Source organism: Amphiura filiformis, chromosome 1 (assembly GCF_039555335.1).
Source record: "Amphiura filiformis chromosome 1, Afil_fr2py, whole genome shotgun sequence".
NCBI lineage: Eukaryota > Metazoa > Echinodermata > Ophiuroidea > Amphilepidida > Amphiuridae > Amphiura > Amphiura filiformis.
The window spans coordinates 9,449,879-9,473,102 of record NC_092628.1 but is presented as its reverse complement, the minus strand read 5'-3'; the positions used below and the strand labels follow the sequence as shown (position 1 = coordinate 9,473,102).

The following is a 23,224-nucleotide window of genomic DNA, read 5'->3' as shown; positions in this document are numbered from 1 at the left end:
CCGGTCAATTTTGTTTTATTTCGTGTTTAAAAATTAAACATCACAAACTTAAAAATGGTATATAATTTGACTTCAAACGATATCCAGAAGCGGGGTTATGGTTTGTTAAACTTTGCTCCTTCAACAAAATTATAGCTTTTACGTTTTTACATGTGTATCTTTTTCCACATTGTTGGCAATAAATATCAAACAGTCATAATTGGCGGTCATTTCAAATCATCCCCAAGTCAACGAGGTTTAAGAAAGTTCTCTCATTGTTAATTGTTGGTTATGCATACCTTTACAAAATACAATGCCTGGTAACCCACCACTTGAACAGGATTTAGCAATATAAGCAAACAAAGACCAGAGCTATTAAAAGTTATATAGCCATCTAAGTTAGAAGCTTATTATCCACTTCAACAATAGGATTATTGATTAGATTTTGACTATAAACGAAATGAGACGGATGTCGGGCCAGCTTAAGTTACCGATGAATATGACCTTGGTACACATTTTACACCGTAACTCAGAATACAATTTAGGGAATTTACGGCTCATTTGTGCTGCCGGGTCACATATTACATACAGGTCACAGACATAGGCTGTTAAATATATTATGCAAATGATAATAACCAGAATTACCAGTTTCAAACAATTAAAAAGTGACATTATGGGCCGGGTCGTTACTAGGGATGCCGCGTCTACGGACTCTGAATGTAGAGTCAATTGACTCCACGGGTAGAGTCATTTGACTCTGTAGTGAAAGTTAGGACCGACTCCTTTTGAGAGTCAGTGTCAAATAACTACCGCGTCGTGCACAACTTTGCAGTCAATTGACTCCACAGGTAGAGTCAACTGACTTTCTTATGATAGTCAAGCGACTCCTTTTGTAGAGTCACTGATAGTTTAACCGGGAGTTTACTCCACTTTGAAAATCACTTCACTCTATTCTGGCTATTAGTGTTGTTCATAAAACATAAAAATTGATGCACGGATAGACGCACGCCGACTGCTTTCTCGTAGATAAAAAAAATACAAAATTTGTACTATTTTTGTATTAGATGCACTGGCTAAAAACTCGTAATTCGAAATGTTATGTATCACAGGTGTGTTGAAAATGCTTAATGCAATTCAAAATTCTCGGACTTTACATGCAAGTATATGATATAAGCTGTAAATAACAATCAATCGGCGCGGTGTTCAACGTTTGCGTATTGCACTAGAATGCTCTAGATTTTTGTGTAAGGCTTGTCGATAATTGTAAAGCCCAGGTTTGATTGATAGGCCCTATTGATGAATTTGATAATGTATGAAATCTCCTTTGAGGACTTCAGACGCAGAAATGCCTAGGAATGTTTTGTAATTGGGCGGTAATTCTTCATCATCATCATCATCTTCATCATCATCATCATCATCATCATCATCATCATCGTCATCATTATCATCATTATCATCATCATCAATTACATGATTGTAAAATTATTACCATATTATATGTTCTGTTGTTTTTTGTAGATTCGCTATAGACCCAGTGGAATATTCAGAACCGATATCACTATAGTCTATGATACTTCAGCCGAATCCGTAGCTATATGTGTGCAAGGATGACGTCAGAAGGTGACATTTTTACTCCAAGGCAAAATGAAATTTAATGCTGTAATGTTTTAAACGCTTTTGACCAAGCCTCAACCCCACCCAAAAAACAACAACAAAAGAAAAGTTGGTATGAAAACCCTTGTCATGGTATCTGTTCAAATACAGTTTCCCTGAAAACCTCAGAGTGGCCTGTGACCAAAGAAAGAAATGTTAAAAACTGTTTAATATGTACAACAACATCCCAAATTTAGGGTTAAAAAGACAAAACCAACCAGGTTGTTTTGTCTTTTTAACCCTAAATTTTAGATGTTGTTGTACATATTATCAGTTTTTAACATTTATTTTCCTTGGTTATGTACACTACTTGAATCTTTTAAGATCCATTCAAAGTTTCCCTGCTGGTCAGTTGGTACTGTTTTAGTTTGCTTTTTTTGCTCAAAGAAAAAAAGCCAGAATAGTTATGCTCAACGTTCTTACATAACCAGCTATTCCAAACTATTCCAAACTGATTAAGTGTGTGAAGTTGAGCGACAAGCAATGGAATAGCAAACTGGTGGAGGTGGCTGAGAAACCCACGTAAGGAATAACAGCCTTGAACCCTTGAGAAGAGAAATGAAGTGGGCAAAGAAAAAGAGAAAATTCCACATTCAGCCAAAGATAAGAATACCCATAGCACTCTAAAACAACCCCAGCAGATTTCGTGAAATACTTGCAAGCCTAGTGAAAAGACTCATTTGAGTAGACTAACTTTCTAGATTATGTATATGACCCACTGAAAAAAAACAAATTCCGGGTAACGAGGATGCGTGGCCAAGTTTCGCGGGAGAAGCAGTGTATTAGATCATTTGTGATCAAGCCATCAGCCAAATTGAAGACAATTTAAAGGTCCAGTGAGGATTTAGAAGGACCTGAAGCAAAATCAGTCGGAAGTCGGCAATATTGATTTAGTTCAACAAAGGAAGTATTTGTGTTTGTTTTCTATTGTTTTGGAGACTCATTAACTACTCATATCTTGTACATTGGTTGTCCAAATTCAATGGAGTTTTCTGCAAAATGTGGCTTTGTAAATGCTATTTACAATTCTATAAGAAACAGAAAATTGAATTTGTCCGACTTCAGTCTGATTTTGCTTCATTACACCACATAATTATGTTCTATTTGTTTATAAAACTATTAAGCTTGACTACGTTTGTTGATGATTTGACTACAAAGGAGGTGACACACGTGATTATATCTCTCCTTTGTCGATTTAGATTGACAACGTTTGTTACTCATTTGGCCACACAGGAGGTGACAATGTTTATATAAATTACAACACTCATTCGTGTAAAATTCAAAGCACGGACTACATAATATGTTATTGCCTAGTGACTGTATTTTGAAAATTGAATCATGATCTCGCTCTATTTCACAAACGAAACCCACTAAGTTGCGTTACAGTTGTTTTGTGTGTTGTGCGGCGTATCTAAGTATTTTTATTCAATCTATTATAACACGCAATTTTCAAATATGTGTCAAATTAATGGAAATTTCTATTTAATGTACAAATAAATTCTATATCAAGTATTGAAGACTGTTTATATTGAAGTATGATTTTAAAACTCTAACGACTCTTGAACACTTAAGAAAAACACTTAAATACATTAGGACCTTTACGCGTGTTTTATTTTTCCTTCTGAAAGGCTTGTTCAAATTATGCACCGGCAAATAATGTTCAGTTGCTAACATCAATCCGCGTGAAAAGGTTTTGTATATACATCAAGATGGCGGCTCATCTTCACTGCTTCAGGAACAATACCTGGGCCTTAACACCCGACAACATCACTTTTTACATCCGAACACACGTCGCCGATATAATTTTCCCTCTTTACGTTCAACCACTCTTAGCTTTATTTGGTCTTATGACTAACGCGGCATTTCTGTTCGTTCTTTATCGTATACCGAAGATGCGTACCGTAACGAATTATTACTTAGCGAACCTCGCAGTAGCAGATGCAATTTTTCTCCTGATATTCGCTTGGAATGACATCTGGCAATACCTTAATTCCGATATTTTTAAATACACCGTGTATGGATCTCGTGTAAACTGCAACTTATTTAAGAACACAGTTTTGTTTGTGATATACGTAAATTACTTTGCGGCTGTTTTCTTTGTTGCAGGAGTAACTACGGAGCGGTATGTCGCACTTTGTCACCCGCTTCAACATCGGTATTTAAGTAGCAAGGATCGTACTGTAAATATAGTATTTCTATCGTGGGTACTATCCTTCCTTTTAGCAAGCCCGTTTTTGATTCCTTACACACCAAGTTCCTTCTGCATTTTCTTTCTTGATGAAACCTCAAATGTTGGGTATACATTGGAATACATTACGTACTGCAAAGATCCAATAGAATCATGGCGACGAATAGTCGTTACAAGCTTAACAACTTTTCAATTCTTGATAGCTCTTGTCTTAAATGCAATCATGTATGTGTTAATAATAAGAGTGTTGAATAAAAGTAACGACGATTTGCTGCAAACTTCAAATTCAGCTTTAAGTAAACAACGCATAAACGCAAGAAATGCAATTGCGCGCATGCTTGCAATCAACGGAATACTCTTCTTTCTTCTCCTTGGTCCACTCAAAGTGCGTCATATAATCACCATCATTTCTACGCTGTTCAATGTTGAGTCACCAATTACTCCGTTCGCGGATAAAATGCTGATAACTATATCGTATTTTTGCACCTTTCTTAACTCCTGTTGTAATCCACTCGTGTATGTATTCAGTAATCAGCGGTACAGAAAAGCTTTCCTTAAGGCATTCTCGTCTACGACAGATGTTACTGCTTACTCGGACACGGAACCGGACAGTCGACCGACAGCACTGCGTGGCCAAATGGAATCCAGAATGTAAAAGGATGTAAGATTCAAGTCTTGGGTTCACATTTACAACCACATTTCTTAAAGCCATACTCTTTTTCCTGATGACGATGACGAGTCATTCCAGATTTTGCTTTCAAAGACTTTTCGTTCACAAACACGACTGTTTGCCTCATTTGAGCAGGGAAGCGAGATCTTTGAAGCAGTGTACATGTACACTAAATTTGTAGTTGTCAAATTGTTGTACTAAAAATGTTTGCTTTGTTCGGTTACCTTATTTCGTAAAGTTGTAATTACTCAAGACAAACTCATACACATAATTTTAATTAGGCCCCAACTGGTACAAAATGTTAGCTTTCACTGTCAGATATGTCACCTTTTAATTTTGAGCCGAACAACTGAGGTAAAGCAAAGGTAATTAAAATTTACTTCCAGCGCCGATGTCACCAATGCGTGTCACTCTGTCGGTCGTGCTACAGTACGGTCCTTTAATGTGTATATGACCGTCCCGCACGCCATGTGCGTACTGTGTTATGAACATCGCGTACGCGTTCGACGTATATTTCCATCGTAATAATTAAACGACGGTTCCTGCGTTTTATTTAAAATCTAGGATTTTGACAAAACTACAGCACCTAGAGTCTTGATTTTTGTTAGTTTAATAAAGTACATTATAACCGTATTTTAAAAACAGTATTTTGACAAAATAATGAGGGCGTCCTCTTCAGCAGTGTTACAATATGGCTTTAAAGAAAGGCCACTTATTTCCTGAAGTTTTGCAGTCCAGTTTTAGTGTGATTATAGACATTAATGTGATAGCAATTTTAGTGCTACAAGGTGTCCCCCCAAAAAAAAAAAAAACAGAACCCTCATTGCGCCCTCTTTTTCTCCTATTTGTGAAAAGTTGATCAAATATATTTTGGTATGTAAAGAAACCTTAAATCGTTAGCTTTGATAAACCAAAACAATTATTTCAATCGGCTTAAAACTTTTTAAGATATGCTCTTTTAAGAAATGTACACGATTTTCACTCTCTCCACGGATGACATCTAAAAAGCATAAAGCCATTAAATACATAATCTTAAGGGAGCGCGGTGGCCGAGCGGAACGGGCTCCGTCTCATAATCGGAAGGTTGCGAGTTCGAGCCCCGGCGACGCCATCGTGTTGTGCCCTTGAGTAAGGTATTTTATCTCGATTACTCCTCTCCACCCAGGTGTATAAATGGGTACCGGCATTCTTTAATGCTGGGAAGGTATCAGACTCGCTGTGGAGGAGGTGTAGCGATCCCCTACAGCAACATTACATGGAGGAGTCTGGCCCAATCGCCAATGAAAGAGATGGGCACTCCGTTCACTGTTTATAATACAGGTTCGCATCCTTTACCTTTACCTTTAAGGGCCACTACACCCATTGCATTTTTTTTTTTTTGCATTTTTTTGCATTTTGTGAAGAACTGAGAAAAAAATTAGTATGCAAAATAAAGGGGCAAATCTTCTCGTTCTATTGTGGCATCGGTCATCAATGTAGCTTACATGCTTTTACAGGTAGAAGCCAAAAGGTGGTACATCACCGATGTTTTAAATTCACTTCATTTTGGAAAGCTTACTATCAACGGATTTCGTTAAAATTTTGGATCAGAAAAATCAGCAAGAATATACACATGCTGCAATCAATAAAACACAAGAATCAATCATAGAGTGCATAATAATCAGATATAACATAGCATCCATAATCCATTTTTATTTAAGAACCGAGTTGAACCTTTTAGGTTTTAAAACATTTTATAAATAGCATATCTATTAGTGATCTTGTGTGAAAAAATCAAGGAATTAGCATTTACCGTTTTGTTTTTATGACACATTTTATAGCGATACCCAATTTTAATGTTTGTCCAAGAGACACCTAAAATTTGAATGTCAGCCCACTCTGTGTAAGGTAGATTTGGAATAACTGTCAGTTTCTTAACCTCATTGGCATTGAAATAAAATGGAGCACCCAAAGTGTTTAAGGAGAAGAAACATTATTTGTTGTTATTTTCATTTTAAAGATGTTTATTCAAGTTCAAGTTCAAGTTCAAGTATTCTCTATTGTAGGCGGGTTTTCAAATGTCGAAATGAAATGCGCGCAAATTGGAGTGGAGTGAATTACTAAACATCCAGTAAGTTGGACATATTGGGATAAAACTGGAGTTGGAGTCGAGTGAGGTACAATGTATGTAAAGTAATATTAGAAAATTTGTTTAAACAGAAAAAAGAAATAAAAATAACGCAAAAGATCAACCTTATTTAAGTTAAAGTCAGTTTCAGAGCTGGTGCTTTTATCGTGCATTGTGTGCTCCCATTCAAAATACATGGTACCTCGTGGACAAATAATGAAATTGGGTATCGCAGCAAAAGGACTCATAAAAATTAAACGGTACAAGCGAGTCACTTCATTTTTTAACAGAAGGTGACTATTGAGTGTGGCATTTATAGAAACTTTCAATAATGGGAAAGTTCAACTTGGTTCTTACATAAATATCGATTCTTTGCTCTATTGCACTTTTTTGACTCACCCTGTATGATTAGGTTAGTATACGAATAAAGCTTTCGAATTTCTTACTAATGTATCGTTCCTCAGATGATGTCACAATCTGTGTGTATATTATCAAAGCTTATTGAGTAAAGAATTGTGCAAACTGTCGCTTTGCATTTGCGAGAAGAATCATATTTCTGATGCGTTAGCAGTCACACCCAGTACAGACATGTCAGTCCTAGGGTAACAAGTGCCTACATTTGTCTTTATTAATAATATAGTCCAATCTTAGAGGATACAACACTTCGTAGTTATAGGGTTATTAACAAGGTCTAATCTTTTCATATGTGACCGTCCACGGCGAATGAGCCGTAAATTCCTCCCCGGTCAATTTTGTTTTATTTCGTGTTTAAAATTAAACATCACAAACTTAAAAATGGTATATAATTTGACTTCAAACGATATCCAGAAGCGGGGTTATGGTTTGTTAAACTTTGCTCCTTCAACAAAATTATAGCTTTTTACGTTTTTACATGTGTATCTTTTTCCACATTGTTGGCAATAAATATCAAACAGTCATAATTGGCGGTCATTTCAAATCATCCCCAAGTCAACGAGGTTTAAGAAAGTTCTCTCATTGTTAATTGTTGGTTATGCATACCTTTACAAAATACAATGCCTGGTAACCCACCACTTGAACAGGATTTAGCAATATAAGCAAACAAAGACCAGAGCTATTAAAAGTTATATAGCCATCTAAGTTAGAAGCTTATTATCCACTTCAACAATAGGATTATTGATTAGATTTTGACTATAAACGAAATGAGACGGATGTCGGGCCAGCTTAAGTTACCGATGAATATGACCTTGGTACACATTTTACACCGTAACTCAGAATACAATTTAGGGAATTTACGGCTCATTTGTGCTGCCGGGTCACATATTACATACAGGTCACAGACATAGGCTGTTAAATATATTATGCAAATGATAATAACCAGAATTACCAGTTTCAAACAATTAAAAGTGACATTATGGGCCGGGTCGTTACTAGGGATGCCGCGTCTACGGACTCTGAATGTAGAGTCAATTGACTCCACGGGTAGAGTCATTTGACTCTGTAGTGAAAGTTAGGCCCGACTCCTTTTGAGAGTCAGTGTCAAATAACTACCGCGTCGTGCACAACTTTGCAGTCAATTGACTCCACAGGTAGAGTCAACTGACTTTCTTATGATAGTCAAGCGACTCCTTTTGTAGAGTCACTGATAGTTTAACCGGGAGTTTACTCCACTTTGAAAATCACTTCACTCTATTCTGGCTATTAGTGTTGTTCATAAAACATAAAAATTGATGCACGGATAGACGCACGCCGACTGCTTTCTCGTAGATAAAAAAATACAAAATTTGTACTATTTTTGTATTAGATGCACTGGCTAAAAACTCGTAATTCGAAATGTTATGTATCACAGGTGTGTTGAAAATGCTTAATGCAATTCAAAATTCTCGGACTTTACATGCAAGTATATGATATAAGCTGTAAATAACAATCAATCGGCGCGGTGTTCAACGTTTGCGTATTGCACTAGAATGCTCTAGATTTTTGTGTAAGGCTTGTCGATAATTGTAAAGCCCAGGTTTGATTGATAGGCCCTATTGATGAATTTGATAATGTATGAAATCTCCTTTGAGGACTTCAGACGCAGAAATGCCTAGGAATGTTTTGTAATTGGGCGGTAATTCTTCATCATCATCATCATCATCATCATCATCATCATCATCATCATCATCATCATCATCATCGTCATCATTATCATCATTATCATCATCATCAATTACATGATTGTAAAATTATTACCATATTATATGTTCTGTTGTTTTTTGTAGATTCGCTATAGACCCAGTGGAATATTCAGAACCGATATCACTATAGTCTATGATACTTCAGCCGAATCCGTAGCTATATGTGTGCAAGGATGACGTCAGAAGGTGACATTTTTACTCCAAGGCAAAAGATTTTGCGACTTTTAAGCAGTCTAGCTATTTTGACTTACGGGAGAATGTTGCTTCCAATTGCGCCTTACGTAACCGAGTGGAGCTGGGCATATTATGAACACAGTGACGATAACAACCTCACAATTAATAATACCGATGTCAGCAAACTACCACTAATGTCGTCCAAGATGGTGATAATATCGGTCGTATATCCGATTACTGAAATACTAATAGCACCAATTGCCGGTAATATCGGTGATCGCCTAGGCTACGATTTTGCAGCTGTTATCGGTCTTATCGCTGCTCTTATTATGAATGTCCTCTTATCCTTCAAAAGCAATTTCTGGGCGTTGTTAACAGCTAGATGTATCCAAGGGGTATCTCTTGCATTTTTACTTCCGGTAGGTATGGCTAGAATCATCCAGCTTTATCCAACAGATCATAAACATCACAAAATGATCATTGCAATAGCGATGTGTACTATAGTATTTTCGATTCTGGAAAGTCCCATTGCCGGGTTTGTTATCAAACATTTTGGTGTTTATGCTTGGTTCATTGCAATGATCCCTATCGGTATTCTTCTCCTAGTTGCAGTTTTGTTACAATTTCATTTACACACTAACGATCATAAATTGGAAAAAGAACATTTATGTGAATCTGTAACTTTACAGGTATCTATTTTCGAGATAGTAACTGATTATCAAATGATAATCGCTACCGGTAGCCTCACTATATCATTTTTGACTAGAGTTTCTCTTGAGTCAATTATAGGTGTATGGGCAAGTTGGAATTTCAATGCCGGTCCTGAGATAATTGGATTAATATGGGGTACTGGAGGAATAGTCCTTATTCCCGCGCATATGATCGGCTCTCGTTTTGCGCAAAGTTATCCAGGATGGGTGTGGTTATACGGGATGATCCATCTAGCTCTCTGTGCTATACCTACAACATGCTTACCATATTCCCCTACTTCGTGGCTAGCTGGATTGGACGTAGCCATTTACCTATACTGTGCTGCTTCAGTACGTTACGCAATTACGACACTACTACCTATTATTGCTGAGACAAAGTTCCATAATGCATATGGAAGAGTAATGTCTATAGCGAGCTTTGGCTCCTCATTGCCCTACATCATTGGACCAGTTGGTGCCGTGCCCCTATTTAATCACATTGGATTTAAATACATGTGTATGTGCATTGGTGGGTTTTACCTTCTATACCCAGGGTTATTAGTTTTCCTGAAGAAAATCTAGTTTGCCAATATGTGAGATATAATATGTAGCAAATATGTAGCTGTTATTTTATTCATTTTTGAACAAAAAAGGGCAAAATATTGTAGTAAATTTTAAATAATATTCAAACACATTATTTACCATTATATCCTTCATTAATGCTCTCCGTGCTAGCCATGCGCTTCAACGGAAAAAGTTTTGAAATATTTTCTCAAAATATCAAGAGCTATCATAAGAACTACTGAACCAATAATAGGCTTGTTTGTACTCATTTTAATGCATTTTTCATGCTGGTTTCAAATGTAGTCATGAAAATTTAAATTTCTGAAATTTTTGAATTTTTAAAATATTTTCAAACATGTCGTCTGCAATCGACACCCGCGTGAAGAGAGTTAATATATTCTCGTTCATTAATTGGTTAAACGAGTATCATGTGCCCAAGAATAGTTTTAACTATTTTGCAAAACAGTCAAAAAGCCGATTGATGAGGGAATGATGTACTATTTCCCCGGGAAATAGTACTACTACTTCCCTAGTAGTCAGTGCAACTCGACATGTACACGGGATTTCAGTACCGGTCCCGGGATATTAATGTGGTATTCCTGTTGTTTTGAACATTACACGGAACTGCAGCTAAAATAAATCGGGCATAAATCTGAGTTACATCAGGATCTGTATCTTAATATTGACGGTATTGCAGAGGTTACAAGATTTTCACGGTAAGACTGTATACATGCATTCAATCCAAACAAAGCAAGGCCAGCTTAGCCCTGACTAGGCCTAGCCTATGTCTATGTCTATGTCTATGTCTATGATAATAAAGAATATATATAAACAAATTAATGTACTATATTCGGGATCTGGTGGAATCTATTGGTCTCCTTGGTGAACTGGAGACCATGAACCTCTACTATTTTCCCTCGACCTACGATCTCGAGAAAATATAAGGCTCACAGTCTCCAGTTCAAAAAGTGTCAATTTCGAGTGAATTTATTCTAACAGTTTACCTTCAATATGGCAAAATGGATTCACTATATTTTAAGGAATTTTTTCCAACCCCACCCCATGTCAAAAAAGGCGGCAGAAGACCGGTACATCAGGCTGGCAGCACTTCGAATTCGTTTTCAAAGATATTCCTTACTCATTTTTACTGATGCAAATGGCGCAGACAATTATTGCAGAATTGGCATATTTTGTTTGAGACCTCCTTGTCTTTCAAAGACAGTTACTCAACCATGGAATAAGTTATGGTCACAAACTTTAGCCGTTTCGGAAAGTTTCCAAACTTTTCTTGAGGAGTTTAAAACAAATATAATAAGTCAGCCTGCTACGCTAATTGCCTATATAATTTTTTGTAATTTTGAGAACAAAACGGAACAAAATGGGGTTCAAGCATGCATCAGTTACGAAATCACCCTAATTTTTTCGGATTATTCCCTTTCATTTGTATCATTGCCATTTATTCTTGTGCAAAGATTTGATGAATAAATATGCTTAAATGCATGCTTGAATGAACCATATTTTGTACTTTGTTCTCAAAATTACAAGAAATGACTTAGGCAAAAAGCGTAGCAGGCTGACGAATTATACTGCCTTTATTCATGTTATTTGAGGTTCTGGTCCCTCGTTGAGATCAATTATTAATACCATATTTCTTCAGGGCTGCGCCCCTCAGGAAAATAGTACTATTTATTTCACCTCGGGCCCATAGTTTAATTAGTTTTAGGCATAACATTTGTTTGGCTGTTTGGATAACATTCACATCTTTAAATACTTGTAACACTAGCATAGTAAACCAAGAAAGATTATGAAATACAAGGCATATATATTGCAGTGGGAGAGGTATGAAATGGTACTGCATGGAATGCAAGAGGATTGGTTTTAAAAAAGAAGGAATAAAGAAATTTCGCGGTTAGTATTGTTAGGCAACCATGGCTTATCATGTGGGGCGGGAGGCAGTGGAGCAGAATTATTCTGATGGATTTAATTTTCCAAACAGGAGTATTTATTTCTTATTAGTTACTCCATTGGTAAAGAAGACAAGAACAAACAGTCTATATTATTTATTGACTTTTTATTTTATCAATCAATACTGAAAAGATATGAATATAAACATTAGACAACAATGTTGTTACTTCGAAACAGCGATGAAAATGAAGTTTAAGTTAACATTAAGGTTAACTACTATATTAAACTGTTGCGATTTGGTAGTTCATAGCATCTTGCGAATGGTAGTGAACTTTAGCAAAAGTTGCATTGATCATTTCATAGTGGATCTTATGTTGTAAAGAGGGCTGAAACAACAACACTTTTGTTTGTAAAACGTACATAACTCATTAATAAGAATAAATCAAACAAGTTTTCAAAGTACATGATTTGTCGAATGAATTTTGATTACATTTTTTCTATATTGATTTAGATGATGAAAACCGACTTTTTTGGTTACTTCGACCAACAATACATACTCTAACCTTAACAATGTCAAGTCTATGGCGGTAATACTATCCCCGGGAAAACTATCCAATCGCAAAATAGGTGTACGAATTAGGAACAATTCTACAAACATACAAACAATGTTAAAACAACATTAAGCTTGCAGTAGATACCCGATTTATTCATTTTATGTGTTGACTATTCATGAACTGAACTTATTCATGAATGGGAAACTCTAAAATCATTGGTCAATTTAGCTCCGCGAAGCGAAAGTAAGCGCGTAGCAGCTCCGCGTGAAGGTTCCGGTCGACGTGTCAGCATGTAATACACGCGCTCCTTTTGAATACTTTTGTTACTACAACAACAACAACAACAACAATGGCATTTTGCGTGTTTCTAGCATGATAAAAGACATTCATTGATTTCGTATTTCAAGCGTAAATTCTTGTTGTATCTACTTTACTTGCAATTAATGCTAAATAATGGTAAACAGTAATAAAATCAAAACCGAGTTAGTTTTGTGTGATTTATTCTATTCTATTCTATTCTATGTTCAGAAAAATCCCATTCGAAGTTCTTTTACCATGGGATCCTTTATAGGGAAATCGTGAACTTTTTCAAACAAAACAAAATCAAACGTGTGTATAGTTACATCACATGAAATATTTTAGACTTCTGCCAAACACAACATAAATGACAGTCAGTAACAAAACATAACCGCCCATGCATGATTTGAACCTATATCATGTATATAGGACCGTTCGGTTTTACTAGTCCGATGCTCTAGTACCAAATTTAATGTGTTAACGGGTCAGACGGGGATAGCAGTGATGTTATATTATATGCATTCAGTTAAACTATGTTCCTAACATTTTCAAATCGAAGAATTGCATGAGAAAAGAAGCTGAAATGTGTGTTTAATGATGTGAAAAAATCACTGCTCTTCCACCATCTGAACCATTTTCTACAGGTATGTTATTTCACTAAAGTACATAATAATCGTAAGTGTTAAAATCTGAATTATGAACACCATTGAGGGCGTCCACTTCAACAAATGTTACAATATGGCTTAAAGTTTTGTATGATAGAAGTCTGAAATATTCCATATACTCTAATGTCTTGCCTATTACCATAACACACGTCATTATTTGATCACTTGGCGTATCAAACATTAGTCACATGCTAGAGGTTGGCCCACATCACAAAGCTCCCATCGTGTGCTATTATCTGTAGTATAGCACCACGCACCTGTTAACTCCAGGTCTGGATTACGACAGAAGTTGTGATCACCGAGTCCCGTACCAGGGAAATTTCCAGGTGTGCGGACATGCTTGTGGGGTTGCTGTGAAGTCCATTTCTGACATGTTTTACCTGATATAGTTACGGAAATTGTACCACGGTAGTCTCGAGCTTTGTGGTCAGCAAAACATTCATCCCCTGTATTAATCAAACATGTGGAAATTACGGAGTGAAAAGAAGGATTCGGTCTTGAAAGTTAAGCGGGTGATATTTAAACTATGCAGAACAACTAAACGTCACGAAGGCGTGACATGACAATAATGAGGTATGAGCTCGATTCAGCTTGAAATAGAGACTTGTGGGATGTTATACGCACGTATGTACGCCCTTACGGCGCAAGGCGTATGGAACATCGCAATAAAGCTATAAAATTCCATATGTAACCGCATCATGAGTTATTTTATTGAATGAGAGAGAGAGGGTTTGTATGAGATATGTGCAAGGTACGTGAGAGGACTGAAAGAGAAAGAGGGGATATGAGATGAGTGGGAGGAAAGAGGATTGGAGATAGAGTGGAAGAGTGGAGACGATGGAGGGCAGAGGTGATCATCGCTAATATCGCATATAAACAAACAAACCACAAACCAATTAACATTTTATGACGTTTATGGATTAGCTAAAACTCTTTTCCTATTCAGACTTGACACCACCACCCACCGTGCCGCGAGATTGAAATAGAATATGATTGTTTTACTTCTAACATTTATACAAAGGCTGCCTCATTGTGGGCAACGAGGAAATGTCGGCACCAATAACTACAACGAAAACAGCAAGAAAACTTACGTATGCAACTTCCGCATGTCATTGGGCAAAAGGCTCTCACGAGGAGTGCAGTGCGGGCGCCATCTTGAATACTGCATAGACGTGCCCATCCTTCACATGTAGGGATTGAAATAGAGCCAGGCCATACATCTCGATAGGCATGCAACAGCGCAGAATCAGAGGAGTCCGTGCACGATAACCACGACGCTAGTTTGGAAAGGAAAAAAAATCACGGGGCTTGATAATCTTCTATTGCAAAAATATACTATTTTGTTATTAAATTGTATCTCGGGTGAAACTGATGAATTGTTGTAAAATCTTCTAAATTAAAACAATACGTAAAATGTCATATTTTGACTTTCGGAAAACATCATATTCTTATCTATGCCTCTGTAACAGGGCATAGATATTTTGATTATGTCCTTTAGTGTTCTCCCTTAATACCTTCATTTCCTTCTTCTGACTCTTCATATTGACAGGGCTATATCCAAAACTACAAATGCTCCAGGGCTCATATTTGACACACCTTATAAACTTGTAGATGTGCCTTGCCTATTTTGACCAAGATGTTCAAGGCTAGGTACCCCAAAGGCCCAAATGTTATAGAGTTAACAGCCCACATGGATTCATTCATAACGTGTTACACAAACTCAGCATTTCATGGCATAACATAATCCATGATAATTAAAGTGTCCAACTCGCCAAGGTCCTGACCAGTGTAAAAGAACATTGTGATATGCAAGGACAAGGTTATCTGCAAACAATCCTAGTATATACATTTAGTAATTGTTGGTATTTACCCAGCTAACAATTTTTCGTTGTTACAACGTCGTATTAAAGTTATATAAAGTCGTATAAACGTAATATATGGACGTTGTAATTACGTAAATCTGTGAACTCGTATTCGTGTTGCGACAACGTTATTCCCGAACGTAAATGTAACGTCATTATGACGTTGTTTCGAAGTCAAGTTGTGAACGTCGAAACAACATCACTACGACGTTATATCAACGTCCAAAACTAACATGATATTTATACGGCGTTGTAATAACGTGCTTTATACGTCGAAACAACGTCATAAATTTGCGAAAATAAACGACGTCCGTAGATGACGTTGTATCTGGGTCAGTTCATGACTTTTAAACCACGTTTTAACCACGTGCTTTATACGTCGAAACAACGTGATTATGACATTATATTAACATCCAGCAACAATGATGCTCAATCCCAAAAAGTTTAGAACTTCAGGAATAGAAGTCGTTACTTTGAGTTTCACGCCTAAAGGCAAACGACACGATGGAGAAATTTCCATCTCCTTGGAATGGAAAAATTTACATTCCATGGTGTCAACATCCAAACTATTCCATGTCGTTTCATTTTTTGTAACGTTTTCTGAACGTATTATTCAAACGGTGTCACCCGGTCTGGTCAAACATTGCATCAACGTCGAAACAACGTCATTACAACGCCATAATGACGTTATATCAACTTCCAAAAATCAACGTCGAAAATAACGTTGTCACGACACGAATACGAGTTCACAGATTTACGTGTTTACAACGTAAATGACAACCTAAGTCCAACGTAAGCGAACGTCGTGAAAACGTAGTGTGTTAGCTGGGTAGTTCCTGCACAAACCTGCCAGTTGATCAGGCCAACTATTTTGGACCTTTAAAACAAAGAGCCCGCCGTTTCTCAGGAAGCAAATAAAGTAGCAGATTTGGTACACCAATAGGTATTTAGCATTATATTGTTATACCATGAGCCCATATGTTACATGATATGCCCCCTCCCCGCCCCAGGGCCCCAAGCGCTAAAACATAGGTCCGGCCGTTATTCAGTATTAAGCCTAAATATAGCAGCTATACAACGCCTGCGTGTAAATAAATCAGCTACAGTGCTCTGCGTTGGTGTACTGATAGATATAAAACATTTATAGTGCTCTGAGTTGATGTACTGATAGCATTTGAGCATTGTACCTGAATAATGATCCCCATATGTGTAATTTGTGTTAAGGGGTATTGGGGTTAGATTCACAGGCATAGATATTCGTGCTTGCTCAAACACAACCGTGCTTTCTAGTTTAGTTTCCTGCAGTTCTTTTGCTCTATGTCGAATGTTGGCTTCTCCCGTCGAAAATATGGTACACTATGTCAAATATAAATAAGTTATTATGTCGAGTATGAAATAAAGTTAGATATAGAGATGGGTATAGGGTTACAAGTAGTACTTGGGTTATAGTTAAGGTTAGACCGGGAGGTTAGAGTAGGGTAAGGTTCGACATTAATGAACCTTATTTCATATTTTATTAGCCCACTCTTTATTTTAGTGCTCAGACACTATTGGGGTGGCACCTGGTCTCTTGGCCGAATATTCGACAAAATGAACCTTTTTCTACATAGCAAATCTTCGCCAAATAACGAACCTTCAACATAGCGAACTGTACCTTTCTTAACATCATTTAAGGCAATCGTGTCATGTGCCTCAATTATAAGCCGTTTACTTTTGACGGTTCCATTCGTTCTTCAATCCCAATTATCCTCAAATCAGATCAAGAAAAACGTGTTTCACTTACATTTGCACGTTCCACACGTGAATGGGCAGTTAGCTTTGATGCGATTCGCATCAGGGTCGTCTTTTGGATAATTACAAAGGTGTGCAAGTTCTACGCAGTTAGTGGCCTTGTCCCTGCATGACTCTGTAATATGTAGAAAACCAAGAGAAAGTCAAAGTCCAAACCTATTCACCCCCAGCAATTTGAAACTCGCGTGTTTCCCATGTTAAAAAAGAGCAAAGCAGTAGTGTATGTGTTCTCACAACATGCTTTCATTTCAAGATGGGGCCACGAGAATACGCCTATCCAAATACCAAATATTTGCTCGCACATTGTCCCGATGACGTATTCGACATTTTTAAAATTTTTGAGAAAATTGGTACATTAGTTGGTTATGTTCTTCACCAAAAACCAAACCATGCCTCAAAGTGACTTAATTAGTAAGATATTAATTAATTTAATTATGTCGTATTTGAAAAACCTTGAAATGTCTGTATCACATAACGACATATTTGCCGATCACCTATACTGCGCAAGCCCAGTAGATTGTATCTAGACCAGTCAAGTTAGCTCAATCGATAAGGCGTTCGACTATGGTGCGAGAGGTTGCGGGTTCGAACCCTGGCGGTGCCTAGTACGCTCACGTGGAAAAATTGAGTTGGCTTGAAATTCCCCTGGACAAGGAACTTACTGCTAATTGTCTCGTTGTAACCCGTACGAAACACGGGGAGCTGATCATGGTTGCGAAGGTTATTTGTGGAATGTCTTGGGTGTGCGCTCTTGAAGCTGCAAAGGCCCTGTGTTGTTGTTAAATGGTTTATGGAATGATGTGGGCCGTAGTGGTCAGCGACAACCTGTAAAGTGTGCTGAGGCTTGTGGATCAACGTCTAGGCGTTGTGCCTGTGCGTAGCGCACTATAAATCACTGCGCTTTTTTAAATCTGCAATTAAAGACCTGAGCGCAAGAAGACTGTAAGTCCATATTTGGCATTTTGAGATATGATCGTTTAAACTTTTTAACATAAGATAATTTGGAAACCAAAAAAGCCATAGTATTGGTACATGGCTATAGGCAAGAAGAATCATTTTGTATATCAACCAAGTAAATATCTGTAATATTGATCGATATTGATCGATTTATCATTTTTGGACTTTTGCGTTCAGATTGAAACAAAAGCTTATAACTCAAAACTGAATGCAGATGTTGGAAATATTTAACCATATTGGTAATATATGTGCAAAGACGAGCAATTTGACACCTTGTTTGTAACCTTGTTTTTAAGCAAGATTATGCAGCAAATGAAAATCGCTAAATTTTCAAATACGATTTTCTCGAAATGCGTATTTTGCAAATACGTCCGTTTGTGATACGGCCGACGATTTGTCGACACAATTTGATGAAGTTTGAAATTTGACCCCATGGAAAGTTTAATGACCTTTCCCCCACCCATGTGACAATATTTTGTTTGGGGAACAACAAAATTTGTGTACTAGGGACTTTAAGGATTACGAAGAAATAGGTTAGCAAAAATACATAATCTGTGTGCATGGGAACAATAGCTAGGAAGTACACTAAAAATGAAACAAAACAACTGGTATGGTATGAGAGATCACAGTCAGGACAATATAAATTGTTGGAATAAAAATAAAAATATGCGCATGCGTTAATTGAAAGTACCAAATATGTAGGGAAAAAACAAAATTTAGGCAAAAAAGCGCTATAAATATGACTAAATAAAATGCTACGGAACAGTAACTGTGCGAGTGAATTGCTATACTAAGTTTTATGCTGAAATTGAACGAACCTTTTGAAATTCAAGTTTCTTATTCTATTCGCCGTCGAAGTGATGTCATAATCGGATTAACTACCATATGAATAGATGAATACAATTTTTGAATAGATCGCCCTGCACTTCAAGCAAATTGCACAAATCACCTGTGTATGTCAGCAAACATAGATTGAATATAATACCGCTCTTTTCAAAGATACTAATCTTACAGGTGCGAGTGATCAGCCTTTCTTTGACATCTGTGGTTCAATGCATCGATACCGCGGGACCGTTGTAGTGCAGGGCGATATAGTCAAAATTGTATTAATCTATTGCTATGGTAGTTAATCCGATTAACTACGTCAATTCGACGGCGAATTCAGAGCCTCTCTATGGTGTACTACTTTGATTACATAAACATGATCTTCAGTGCAAACGAAGGGTTCAATAAGGAAGAAATGTTTGCGATTTCACCACCGGGACCACCTTTTTAACAATCAGCAGTTACCTCATCAAACCAGGTACCATTTGATAAGTTGTGTAGTTGATTAATCTGATTAATGCTATTTCTTATAAAGTAAAGAACAATGAGTGATAAATCCTAGTCAAATTTGGAGATAATCAACATGATCCCTTATCTCTAACAAAAATATTTGGAATTATGTAACAATTTGGCTCGTTATTTTCTCCACTATTTTTCGCCATAAATCAGGCAGTGTCCATATGTTATAGTGTTTATGCTAATGTCATTACGGAATCAAGTATTTAACCTGGCTAATACACATTATTTTGAAAGGTACAAACTTGTATTTATCATAAGTAACAATCATCAAAGTCATCCCTCCTACGTGATGTGTTTAACACAAGATTTGTATACTTTTTAGTGGTAATTTTGACTCGTTACAAATACGTCTATAACTTTAAAACTATTAAATGATAGCATTATGCCTTATATGTTAGAAAAAATAATTATCAAGCACGAATCACATCGTTTTATTTAAAACAAACTCACATTGACCATAAAAACGAATAAAAACATTCGGCTCTCAACACGCGATATTCAATATTCCCGCGCCGAGATTGTCTACGTGCAATGAAGTAATGGTTATTTGTGTTCAATTGTTGTCAGCCTTAATACTGGGACGTCATTGCACTCGACAATTTCGGCGCCCGGGGATTGGAATTTAGAATATCGCGTGTTGAGAGACGGATGTTTTTATTCGTTTTCATGGTCACTGTGAGTTTGTTTTAAATAAAACCACGTGATTCGTTCTTGATAATTATTTTTCTTACATATAAGGCAGAATGTTGTGATTGCCGGAGACTTCCGTTAATCGTTTCTGGTAACCAGACCAAAGACAGTTTAGTCACGGTAATTGATTGAGTATTGTGGTTTCAGAGAATTTTTGCGTGTAAAACGCCAATTTTCACATTTGCAGTAAATTATACGGATTATACTGATACCAACATTCATTGGAAGCAGCACATAAACAACAAAGAGCTGTATGGAGACCTTACGAGACTCTCAGAGAAGATCAGAGAGAAGGACACGCTTCGCTGGACACTGATTCAGGAGTAAGGGCGAAACCTGTCGCCAATCTGATAACCTGGACATCCAAACATGGAATAAGAAACCCTGGTAGACCACCCCTTACATATGTAGATATACTCAAGCAGGACACTGGACTAGAAGCATCTGACCTGGGAACGTTGGTGCAGGACAGGAGGATATGGAAAGCTGCCGTGGTTCGGGAAAACCACCCGAAATAAGCAAGTAAGCAAGCAAGCAAGCATACCGATTTGAATTAAGCGCGAATATAATGGTGGTGACATATAGTATAAAAGCCGACAGTGTATTACAAACACTCTGTTTTGCATATTGGCCCCGATTTTATTGCTATTATAATTGTTTATTGTTACATTGAGTTTTCTATAGTTAGGCCTACCTGTAAGTGGAACCGCCTGGACTCGGAAAGCAACAGCCAACAGCACTGAACAGAACAAGTATACAGCCTTCATTTCGACTTAATGCAGAATAGTACCGCAGACAGTACTCTTATGAGTGATGTCGTGTAATGTCTCTATCTTAATGACCATGCATATTAATTTAACTGCGCCTGCTCACTCCGTGTAGTCCTGCATTAAATTTAATTATAATGCATTTCACAAAATGTCGCTGTTATTATTCATGGGTTATTAAACTATACAGTCTCGTTAAATCCTTGGTTTTCGTTTTTCAATTGAATCGGATGTGGAATTTTACTATATGATGGTATGGAATGTTTAAGAAGCATTAGTCAGGTAGTGGTGCCAAAGCCATCTGTTGTAATTATTTTGGTCTCAATTAATTTTTGCGTGTTAGGTTTGTAACTCGTAATTTATAATGGATAAAAGTAACAACAGCACTGTATGGTTTCTAAAAAAACTAAAACTATAATAACCTCCTCTATTGGTAAAATTTACCACTGTTTTATGTGGTAAATTTAATATGTATTAATAAAAGATTGTCGTACTTACAGTTGTTTACAATTTGCAAATTTAATCACACCAATTAAGCATACTCAATAAAATGTAGAAAAATAAACGTATTGTGCATCTATCTATACACGGGCGATGTCATTTTTTCCCCTCGTTGGTTTACACCAAATAGAAAATAGTAATCATAAGTAGGCTATACCAAATTTTAATCAAATCAAATCCTACATTTTACAAGAAATTACCTGGGGCTTGTAATTGGTCAGTCTCGTTGTTGCTATGCATCTCCGATTGGTTCAAATAGCGCGTGTAAGAGTATCGCGTCGACTATCACGCGCTGAACCGTGTTATATCGTGTAATATTACACGTCTAAGAACCAATAAGATTGCAGGAACTTTCTCAAGTGTTTAAAAATATGATATAAATACTTGTTACTAACCAAGTAGCAGCTGTGGGTAGATTTGATTTAATTTAGACTAGTAAAGGTCGTCCCTGATTGCTGATCAGATATATCAAAACAGTGTGGACCTTTTGGTAATCTTTGTTTTAAAATCACAGGGTAACAATTTGAAATGATGAGATTATTACATTCGGCTCTTCCAGTTGAAATCCACACCACCCCTGTGGAAGATTTTGGAAATATCTTCCTCAGAAGGAGTTTTTAAATGTAATTGGTCATGGTAAATATTTTGTAACCCATTGTATTATGGCTTTACCTATATCTTCCACAACAGGAGTGAGTATTTCAAATGGAAGTTACCCAACTGTGTATTCTGTTTAAACTCAATCTCCTGGAACACGCAATCAGTTGAAAACACAATTAATCATCTGGTCTTCCTTGAGGCCAGGGATCTGTTGGTCAGCATATTTATTGAATAAACTTGAATTCCCTGCAGGTGGAGCGGGTTATTGCACGTAGGGGTTCTATCTTCGCTCTGCACCACTGAGGTCCCGGGTTTGAGCCCAGCCGTTCCCATGCGACTTTATATGCATCTGGTTTCCAGTCTATAATCCTCTTTCCTCCTGCAACTACAAATGGGCTTTCTTTCCTGTGTGTATTGATCTGCCCACGTATAGACTACTTGACATGTGACTTCGTTACCATGTCTGGCAGTATGCGCGCGAATTATGGCAATTTCCATTGTTCTTTGCCCTGCAGTGTGCGTACGCATCGTAGTTTGCTCAGGGCACGTGCATTTTAAATGCCCACCACATTTCATATAGTACAAGAAAGCCATGAACAGTGTAGCGGTTCGTTCAAGCATATCAATAGACGAGTCCCTCGCCTTTGTAAACAATGATGTCAAGTGGTCTATAAGCTCAAATAAATCCAAACACCCAACCCTACGTCCTATGCACAATCATCAAATGTACTCCGTTAAAAAAAATACTGGTTAGGCGCGATTTCAAATGAATTAGTGCAGTAATATGTAAAGAGGAACGGATTCAATAGTTTGAGTAAAGCGTTTGATTTAGTTTTCGTTTGGTTTTTGTAATTCTATGGAATGTGCGCTGCAGCGTACGTAAGACATGAGCAACCATTTCGTGTTTCCTATGAAGAATTAAATAAAATAGTACTACACTTCGGTAAACTATGTCCTTCTTGATGCCGATTTAGCAATCTAGTCAAAGATTTGTAGAGATATCCAAATAATAGCCCGGAGCTATATTCGATTTCGCGGATGAAAACTTTCGGATTAACTCATGAGCCTTTTGCTAGTGCATTTAACAAGAAAGCCGGGAATATTGTTA

The 23,224-nt window shown here is 37.1% G+C and overlaps 1 protein-coding gene across 1 annotated transcript; it reads right to left on the bottom strand.

The window, feature by feature from the left end:
• Positions 1-13,109: 13,109 nt before the first annotated feature.
• Positions 13,110-21,059, bottom strand: LOC140148440 (inactive tyrosine-protein kinase transmembrane receptor ROR1-like). Its single transcript, XM_072170425.1, has 4 exons — positions 20,943-21,059; positions 17,250-17,372; positions 14,696-14,881; positions 13,110-14,050 (listed from the first exon to the last, which is right to left on the bottom strand). The coding sequence occupies exons 1-4, from the start codon at positions 21,013-21,015 to the stop codon at positions 13,785-13,787; spliced, it is 648 nt and encodes a 215-aa protein (XP_072026526.1). The 5' UTR covers positions 21,016-21,059; the 3' UTR covers positions 13,110-13,784.
• Between the last annotated feature and the right edge of the window lie 2,165 nt (positions 21,060-23,224).